An 11,055-nucleotide genomic window follows, 5' to 3' on the forward strand; every position below is an offset into this window, starting at 1 on the left:
TTACAATTTTTTTTTTTTTTTTTTTTTTTTTTTTTTTTTTTTTTTGCAAAATAGGACTTTTGTTGTTATTTCATTGCCTATTGTACCCAGTAGTTTATAATTCAAGTATGCATAAACAAAACATTCAAAAATATAATTGGAGTACCTCATTACGTTTTGTCTATAGAAAAGTAACCAAGCTTAACTCAAGAGTAAGCTGAAATCAAACAAATCTAGTAGTAGTAGTAATAATAATAGGGAAACAATTTTCAAGAGTAAGTCCTTATTGTACAATGTGGTACTTGAAGAGTTTTTTTTTTTAATCTAAAATAAATAATAGAAAGAGACAAAAAGGAAGATGATGAAGCAGAAAGAAGATGAAAAAGGGAGGGAAGATTAGGAATCGATAGAAATATTTCAAGATCGAGTGGTATTCTATCTTTTTATTACCCTTTTATTCTTTCTTTGTGTCTTTGTGGTGGACAAACAGGGTGTGCGTGGGTTTTCTCGGGGTTCTCCCGTTTCCTCCCACTTTCTTCATTCCACCACTTCATTCATTACTCATCATTACCGTCTCCTTTAGCCTAACCGGCATAATCGTGGGACGTAAAACCTAAAGATTTCATTTCATTTTTTCTTTCTTTGTGTCAAACTTTCGTTTTATGCAGTAACTAAAATAGAATCAGTGGCCGGTCTGGAGAATCTTATGGCCACCCGCACTCACGACCGGCTGGGTTATAAAGGTCAGATTTAATGGTTATTAAGCTGTACACTCATACCTTTTGATATTTTTTTAAAAATAAATAAACAGGTTTGTACATATGTAGATAGTATTTGAGTTAAACCTGAAAAAAATGTGAATGTAAGGCAAAAATAAAACATTAAACACACATATATAATTAAATATTGCAGTCCCAGTTTGTTTAAAATTACTTTAGTATCCACCAAAAAAAAAAAAAAAAAAATACCACGATAATTATTTCAACAAATTAAACTATTTTTATTTCTTTTAAACTTTCTATTTCCTTAATACTTCATAGAAAATTACAACTACACTTCTATCAACTATGGTTTCCTCACTTACTATTTCTTTAACAGCATAAATAAAACAAGTTTAAACAAGTCTGGCCACAAGCTTTGCTATCATAAGGTACCGGACTATTGTCCGTGTTGCCCTGTAATTAAATATATATATAAACGTTATCGTTGCAAGCCAAAAGGTAGAAAAAATGTAAATAGAATAATATATTTAAAAAAAAAACATTACAATTCTAATCATCTAAAGTTATTGGTGAAAATCAAATGTCAGATAGCGGTTGCACTGGATTAGAATTGGAACAAGATTTTATCCCTCATTCCTACGAATTAAACAAATTAATATTCATGTTTGTAGACGTTTCTCCATACGGACTGAACGGAGGTATTGTAACCGCTTCTATGAACAAATTTCTTTATTTAATTCTATGACTTCGTGCGGTGAAAATTTCTTAAAGAATTCTGATCCAGTGTAACAACAGCATAAAACGTCGGCCGTCGATTGATCAAAATGGTTATTCTATACTGTACTGTACAGTCAGTTATGACCTGACAGACTAACTATAATCTTACACACATACACACATGGTGTTTCACCTAAAGTTGTGTCGGCTTCAAGCATTTTCTAAACGCAACAAAGTAAGAAAACTTGTTTGTTCAGGTATGTTTTGACGTCAAGAGTTTACAAACCAAGAAGACATTGACGATCTAACAAATTCTAAAAAAAAAATCTGCTAGTACGCGTATCTGTAGGTTTTGCTTCGTTTCTCGAAACAATAAACCAACGCTCTGTATATCATTTTTAATTTCAAATTTTTGTATGATACCAAGAGTAAATTTATTTATAAATATGTATGTCCATTTAATATATCCACTAACTCCTATAGTTGAGTGCAATGGAAAGACGTACGAAGGTATGGCATAGATATGAAATCAAATAGGGACTAAATAAATAAATTCTGTGACTTTATTTGTCTTGATATTTCATCTCTGGTTTCCTTTTCATACGAAAATAGTTATTATTGTACATATGTTTCCTTTTTTTTTAAAAAAAAAAGTAACACTAGAAAACAGTGTGGCCAACTACGTTAGAGAATTTCTAAATTAGTTTAAATTGACATACAGGGTCTTATGCAGACACGTTCTGAGGCATGATTAGTGGCATACTAAAGAGTTCTACTAGCATGTTTCCTGTAGTAGTCAGACCTTTAGTATGACGCTAATCATACGTGAAAACGACTCTGAATAAGGGGGACAATGTTTAAAACAAGTTGGGCCTTATGTAGAGTCGTTCTGACGTATGATTAGAGCCATGCTAAGAGTTTGACCAACGCATAATTATCAGAAGTGTATTCGGAATCTCTGATTAGCACGTAGCAATTGACTCACATGTGACTAAATAATTTAGAACAGAGGGTACATTTGTTTAACCATAATAAACTTACATTTTGAGAATAATCCTTTTACCTCATCGGGTGGATTAACTATGAAACAACTAGTAAGCCAAGTCCTCTACAATATCAGGACTATTTCTTGAAGTGAACAGTGAGAGTTGAATACAAAATTTTCAGGTTTCTGCGGTGATACATACAACAGATTGATAAATTATCTTCCCTTATAATTAAAACATAATCCTTGTATTGTCGCTAATATAAATTTACTTCTTCTTATTCGTCCCAAGTACATCCCCCAGAAACGAATATGTTAATTATAATCCGATCTCTTAACTGTTATTTTGATGCCAAACCACAAAGAAAACATTTCCAATTTCGTACTTCATACAGACTACGCATGATCACATATAGTTTTTCGTAGTTGCCACATTTATTTTTCTCACCCGATGTATTGGGGTTATATTAGTTAATCAAATCCAATTCAACTTATTAGCTAAACTCCAAGCAGACTCTGAATGCTAAAAACTACACCTTTCTTAGTACAAAACTATCGCGTGACTAACACTTGATTAACGAATTCTTTCGAATACCACCCGCTATTTTTAGTTATTTCCCTTTCATACGGTTCGCTCTATGATTTCTATTCAAATTATAAAAATGATATTCATATAATTACAATAAATGCGACCGATGAAATGAATTAAATTTGTTAGTAGCCTACATAGTAACATGCGTGAACAAGAATTAGAAGGCCTTATGCAGAGTCGTTTTGAGTTATGATTAGCGTCATACTAAACACCTGACTATTGCAGGAAACATATGTTAATCGAACTCTTTAGTATGGCACTAATCACGCGTCAGAACGACTCTGCATAAGGCCCAATAAGTTTAATTGTCTTAGTAATGATGGTTCCAAATTTACTCAAAGTAACTAATGAAACTATATAACACGAAATGTAAAACTTCGACATTTTAATGATCTAATTGCCTGGATAAAGTTAGAGCAATATCTGATTGTAATTTACGTCCTGATCCTATGGGTTAGTGGTTAGTCTTGTGATCAAGTACTGCTCAGAAAGATAATTATTACCTGAATTTAATCAGAGTTATACACTTCGATTGTTGAATAGCAAGTACTAACTTTAAACTGTCTCATATTCATGGATTAGTTCTTTGATATCATTACACTGATCCTGACAAAGAAGGTAAGAAGTAAACAAAAGAGATTTTTTTCTTTACGTTCGTGTACGTCTTATAAGAAGTTGCTATCTCTTGAAGTGCAATTTGAATTTATATAACAGTATTTGCGTGAGCTTTACTATTTCGTTCTAGAGCACGAGTGGCAAAAAGGTCTTCAAGGAAAACCTTCCTTACTCACCTCTTTGTCAATTCTGGAGGATCATTTTGTCTTTTCGAGAATTTTCAACTAATGAGCTCGTCTGTCCGTTACCCTTAGCAGGAGTTGGAGGAGGGTATTGGGAAGAGGATGAAGGTTAGTGGGGGGTTAAATCTCTTGTCGCTTCCGTGAGGGAAGGTTGGTATAAAGAGATGGCAAAGGAGTAAGGGGTTTGGGGGAAGAACGAAAAGGAGCAAGCGGTTTGGACTGCTAGGTCAGCAAAAGTTTGCCATTAGACAGTCAACGAAAAGCAGCCCAGTTGCTAATGTCTTCATAATCTGTTTAAGACCCTTTCCCAAGAGGGTTTGAAATCCGGATGCAAGCTCTACACAACATCCCATTTAAAGTTAGTGCGTCGTAAGGAGGTTCGGTATCACAGTTGAACAGAAAGTGGAAGGAGAGAAGAGACGCTAAAGAAGAAGAAAGAAAGAAAGGAAAAGAAACACTTTTATTAAGAACGAAATGAAGATTCAACAAACACGTTCCTTCTTTTTCAGCTAAAAGAAGGCGAAATGAAGGTGAAATAGGGACAATATAAACCCATACAATATAAACATAACTATTATATCATATTATTGTAAATTTGATTCGATATATACACAAATTTATATTCCACTCAAAAAATCCACAACAGCTGTACTCAACAAGGTAATAATGCAAAATTTAACATTTATATACATAGATATATAAATTTAAGTTATTCTGGTCCTTTGAAAGAAAAGAAAAGTCCTAGCTGTAACAAGAAGTTGGGTAGAAAACCAAAAAGAAAAAAAAAAGGATTTTGTTGTAGTACTAAAAAGAAACACAAACACACAGGAGCTTTTGTAACCCTAATGATCTCGAATAAAAATCTCGAAAGAAGGAAACATGACAAAATAAGGGAGACGATTTTGTTCTTTTTTATAATACCAAAAAGATAGTCTGTTCCAATAGAAATTCAGAAAGGGGGAAATTTCAGGCAATGTACATTCGATTATACGATCTCGCGTATATCCTCAGAATTACGTTCTATAAAATTTAAAGACTACTGGTGCACAGGAATGGATTGATGTAATGGCTACCAGGAGTGGAAGGTATGCAATAATATTGTGAGAATAGCGAATGAGAGAAAGGCTTGTGAGAGCGGGGGGGAGAAGGGATGGATACATATAAACTCCCCCCTCCCCCACTTAAACTGGGAGTAAAGGCAAAGAAACTCACACCAACAGCTCCCGGCTAAAGTACATTATACTCGATAATAAGCTAGCCCATAAGCAATATATAGACCACTTTCTACTTTTGTGCCTCTGAGCCGTATTCAGAAAACTGACGAGCCTTTTCAAGGCGATATTCCCTTTACACGTAGTTGTTGAGAAACGATCTGCAAATTATTACACATTTTCTACAAATATACAGTAAAAAAATGAAAGTTTGTTTCAAAACTATGTATATACTTTTCTGAATGCTAATAACTATTTAGTGTTAGTTTTATTGCTATGTTTCTTACTTGTGGTGAAAACGAGAGTAAAGTGTTACGGTTGCGACGCACTAAAGTCTTACATGGAAAAAATGAAATCTTTAAGTTTTACGTCCCACGGATATGCCGGTTAGTCTAAAAACATGGGGTTTAAAGCTGAAACCAATATTACTGAGATATGGAATAATCAATACTAGACTATCCACATATATCTGAGGAGTGCAGAATAGTAAAGGCGAACTCAACAGTGGGTCACTTTTTTATTTACTAAAAGTTAAATGAGGCAACTATGCACAGTTACACGTAAGTACATTATCTGGAATTCGTCCTTCTTTTCCATGACATCAATAATAATAATATTAATAATAACTAATTGAAAAGTGAATATTTTGCCCAGTTCGCTCTCAAGAAGAGTGTTCATAAAATGCATTTCTTTCAAACCAAACCTTTGTAGAGTAGATCCTTACTACCCGGAACACCTTAAATGCGCATATGCGTGTACGCGTATATTATATATATATATATATATATATATATATATATATATATATATATATATATATATATATATATCTGGTGTAGTGAAAAGTAATCCATTATTTTGCCAATAGATGGCTTCAGTGATCTGTATCTTGCGTTGTATAAGTTCGATCGGGTTCAACAAGATGGCGTTCAAACGATGAGATTGCGTACTACAAACACTGTTCAGATAGTTGCGATGAGTTGACTCAGTGTTGTGTGAGCTGGAGTCAAAATGGACACTAGCAAAGAGAAAATACGCTATATTATACTGTTTTTCTTCGATAAAGGAGAAAACGCAAGCCAGGCGGCTGCAAATGTGAATAGTGTTTATGGTCCTGATATTGTAACAGCCAATCACGCGCAATTTTGGTTTCGTCGATTCCGTTCCGGTAATTTTGACGTCAAAGATGCACCACGCACTGGAAGGCCAAGTGTCGAAAATGTCGATAAAATCATGGACATTGTCGCGTCCGACCGTCATGTAAGCAGTGTGTCGATTGCTCAAGAGTTAAACATTGCACAAAAAACCGTGTGGAACCATTTACATGAGTCTGGATACAAAAAGAAGAAGGCAGGGAATTATCTACTATGAGCTGCTCCCCTACGGCCAAACCCTTAGCTCGGAACTGTACTGTCAACAATTGGACCGTCTGAAGGCAGCAATCGCCCAGAAGAGGCCAGCTTTGGCCAATAGGAGAGGCATTGTGTTCCACCAGGACAAAGCCAGGCCACACACATCGATAGTGACTCGCCAGAAGCTCCGGGAGCTTGCTTGGGAGGTCCACCTTGTAGTTCGGACCTGGCACCGAGTGATTACCATCTGTTCCCGTCCATGGCGAACACGTTTGCTGGTAAAAAAAAAAAAAAAAAGTCGCTTCAAGAGAGGCTTGTGAAAATCGACTGTCTCAATTTTTTGCCACTAGGGAAAAGGACTTCTATGAGAGAGACATCATGATTTTACCTTCCAAATGGAAACACGTTATCGAACAAAACGGCGCATATGTGACCTAAATCGGATCATTCTAACTATGGTTAGTCAAGCCTTCAATGTCATGCCAAAATAATGGATTACTTTTTTTTAAAAATATGGCCGGATACTTATACATAAATATGGCCTTTTTACTATATATATATATATATATATATATATATATATATATATATATATATATATATATTAAATAATAAACTGCGATGAATATAAATAGGATTAGGATTTTGCACCTAAAGAAACATTTTGGTGAGAAAACAGTACAGCATTATCTTTCTTTCATGACAGAATGGTATTCTGATCTCAATATAGCTAAAGTTTAGTAAGAAATATCCTCCTCGAAATTCAGTGTTGTCTATTAGGATTGAAACAGCATAAATGAAATCGCTGCGAATTTTAGAGTATATCACTCAAGATTGTTCATAGAGATTAAGAGAAAGAAACTATGCACATTTGATATTTTATTGTAACTGAACAGAAAGAGAATCAATGAGCTTGAATATATATCATTAGGAAAAAGCCCGGCCCGGATGTATCCAGCACAACTCTTTATTTTTCTATGTATATTTTTATGTATATTCTTCTTATGTATATTTTTCTATTGGAAGAGCCATGTCTCGACTCGAATTTTGTCAGGAAAATCTTGTCTCGACTCGTCTCGTGCGCATCCCTAGTTTTGAATCCATTACTGTGCTGTCTGCTCTCGAACAAAACAAAGAATGAAAACTGTATTTGACGAAGCCCAAACTCTACTTTAATTCCTTTCTTTTTCCTCTTCTCCTTTTAATTAAGCAACAATTGAAACCAGCTGAGCGCAAACTCGCTAAATATTGTCAGGATAACATTACTCATACTATGGGCAAGTATATTCGCCATACGCAATACAAAATAGCCAAAGCAAAATTAACGCGTATATATACGCCATCCGCACAGCAGGTGCGTTTTGAAGATACGAGCTAACTCGCCACCCACACTGAAGGAGTTAAATTATTTATTCACCGGTATTCCTGGGCATTTCCTGTACCTACGGCCTTAACCCCATTACGTATGAAGAATGACATCACCCGGCGAGCACGGCGGGAAGAGGGAAGGAAGTAAGAGGCCTGGGACATGTATGTTAGGTTCAATCCTGGACTTGCTTCGTGTAAACGAGAAAAACCCAGGAAAAGCACTCATTCAGGATGACTGGCCTGAAAATGTTGTTACACTTTTTCAACCGAGTCTCCCCACTGGAAATGGATTCCAGTCACTTTTTGTTTTAGTCCAGTAAAACAGGACAAGGATGGGGTCTATTCTTGAGATGCTCAACCTATAACAGGAAATCGCTTATCTCTATTTTTATGGGTTTTGTTCTGTTGTGATGGATATTGAAACCGGAAGTGGTAGAAATCTACCACTTCCGGTTGGAATAGAAGAATAAGGAGAGAGATTGGCTATATCCTCATGACGTTAAATCCATATCAGAAAACCTTTTCTGTACATCATTTCCTTGTGTTTGTTCTTATACCAGTCGACAAACGAACGGGTATAGCCATTCTGTCTGACTTCCATTACTCCTGTATAGCATAGTTTGGATAAAAATCCATAATACAAATAAATTGGATTTGAGTGGTATTCGTCTACATCGTGCGCTAAAATTGTAAAGTTACAATGATTTTTTGCTATAAAAATGTGTTTATCAACGTAGTGTACGCAATTTTAATTATTCATTTCTTGATTCATAATAAGCTCAGCACTTAAAATCAAGGTCCTACATAGAGTTAAGACAATCCGACAAGCTTAGACAATTCGAAAAATCACGAAGTTAGTACTATTTTCTTGATATAACTGTCATAATACAGCGTGGTCCGGAAGTGGGCGTACCCCTAATTGGTATTTTCTAACGGTTTTAGGCCTTACCCACATTTGTTTGGTAACATTGCTTGGCATTGTCTGGCGACATTGCTATCCATGTTCATTTGTTTTCTGCTCTTTTCTGCTTGGTAACAGTTGATTGCAGTGAAGTTGGAGTAATCAACAATGTCTGATCAAAGTCCATATAGCATTGAAGAAAGATTACCGTAGCTCCCTTTGCCTGGCCTTCAAGAAATCCCGATCTGACGACACCAGACAATGATCTCTGGGGTTTCATAAAGCAACAATTAAGAAACACTCGATATCACAAATGCAGGAATTACGAGCAGCTGTGGAACACACCTTCACCCTCGTGACTCGGGAGTATCTCCGCAACACATCTGCGAGAACTTGGCGCAGAATTCAGCTGTGTTACGACATGGATGGTGATCATACCGATGTTCATGACTCTTAAGACTCTTAAGACTTCAAGGTAACTGTGTACAGACATTATATCATAACTACACACTGTACTGTCAAAACTAAAGGGGATAGTACGCTCGATTCCGGACCACCTTGTAGTTTTCTGCTTTAATTTTCATCATCATATTTATTTACGATATACGGAATTATTTATTATTTCATGCTAACATAAAATTATTGTTAATAATAACATAGAACCAAACTTTAGATTGATAAATTTGCTTAGATTTCTGTTGCATGAGTTTAGTGAAATAACAATTTTCATTCGTTAGTGAAAAGGCTACACCAGGAATGTACTCACGCTGATGCTTCAATGGGCAATGATTCCTCCCCAAAACTACGTAACCCAATATATCATTGTACAACTTTCAATACAACTTTACTTGTTTAGCAGAAAAATGATGATGTAGGATAAAGATTTACACTTCATTTGAAAATGCAGTGTTTACTTATAACAGAGATTTGCTCCAAATTAAAGAGGACAGTTTGTTCAACAATCTGAGAACTTATTAATACTTTCCTCCTTTATTTTTGCACTAAATAGCATTGTCCTGATAATTATTATTATCATCATAGGTATTCTGCTATTATTGACAGGTCATTTACAGCCAGGGGCGCCTGAAGAAAATTTTTTAGGGGGGACATCTCTATGGTTGCTATATTACGTCTGGTATTTAATATACGTGGTTTGCTATATTACGGATACATTTTCGTGAGACAGGGGGAGCCCGGGCCTCACATTGCCCCCCTTCGGACGCCCATGCTTTCTGCAACTGAGAAGCTCCCATGCTCTACGGTCTTCTGCTAACCTCTTCGTCTTCACGTACAATTTTTCTGTTTTTATATCGTCCATCAATTGTAGTCTTCTTCGCCCCCTCTCTCTCTGTCCTGCCACCATACCCTCTAGCACGTCCCTCATGATACAGTTTCTTCTCAGCCAATGTCAACCAGTTTCTCTCCTCCACTTGTTTTCTCTTCTTTTATCCCCTCATCATTTTTAATACCCTCTCATTCGGTTTCCGCTCGACTCAGCTAATACCCTCCATTCTTATTCACACCCACATTTCGAAAGCTTCCAGTTGTTTTTCATCAGTTTTTCGTAATGTAAAAGTTTTTAACCCATACAGTTCAATACTCTACACGAAGCATTTTATGAGTCTTATTCTCAACTCTTTATTCAATATCCCACAAAACAGACTTTTCTTCCTCCTAAAGGCTTCTTTCGCCATTCCTATCCCTGCTTTTATTTCACATCCACATTTCATATCATCACTAATAATACTACCGAAGTATCGAAAACTATTCACCTGTTCTATTTTCTCCCCTCCTGCTTCTATATTTGACACGGACTCCTTCGTTTAAATCACTATAGCTTTCGTCTTTCTAACATTTATTTTCATTTCATATGTTTCACAGCCCTTCCTCAAATTTTATTGATAATTATAGTAGTTTTTTAAAAAAATCTGTAACCATTTTCAGCAAAATTTTCATATTTGTACAAAACAGAAAGATTTGTAATTGGATTTTAATAAGTATTGGCTTCTTCTAAGAATTGCATATAACACAATAAACCAGCTTCACTCGCATTAAACTATTATATGTACAGAAAAATTCAAAGATTATTCGAGCTACACACGGAAAACATATTTCTCAAACCTATGCACTGGAAATACAGAGACAAAAGCCTATAAACGAGAACTAAATTAAGCCTTCTACTACTAACAACAATTGAACAGTGCATCTTTTTGTTGTAGGCGAGTTCATTTTCATTGAGTAAACACTAAAACTGTATCAGACCCAGTATTTCTGAACGTCACTCAATTTATTGTTCTGTGAAAACCAACTGATGACGCAACCTCAACAAAGCAAACCAAAGCTACACTTCTACTTTCACCCTACAAGTAGTAATTAGTGCGATGAACAGCTGTTGTCGTGTTCACAACTCCCAATCCACTTCATCCCCCAA

The 11,055-nt window shown here is 35.6% G+C and overlaps 1 protein-coding gene across 1 annotated transcript; it reads left to right on the plus strand.

The window, feature by feature from the left end:
• Positions 1 to 6,014: 6,014 nt before the first annotated feature.
• LOC145679565 (histone-lysine N-methyltransferase SETMAR-like) lies at positions 6,015 to 6,374 on the plus strand. Its single transcript, XM_081750142.1, has one exon. The coding sequence runs from the start codon at positions 6,015 to 6,017 to the stop codon at positions 6,372 to 6,374; it is 360 nt and encodes a 119-aa protein (XP_081606268.1).
• The last annotated feature ends 4,681 nt before the right edge of the window (positions 6,375 to 11,055 follow it).

Source organism: Thermobia domestica, chromosome 2 (genome assembly GCF_964235325.1).
Source record: "Thermobia domestica chromosome 2, izTheDome1.hap1.1, whole genome shotgun sequence".
In the NCBI taxonomy this organism is placed as follows: Eukaryota; Metazoa; Arthropoda; class Insecta; order Zygentoma; family Lepismatidae; genus Thermobia; species Thermobia domestica.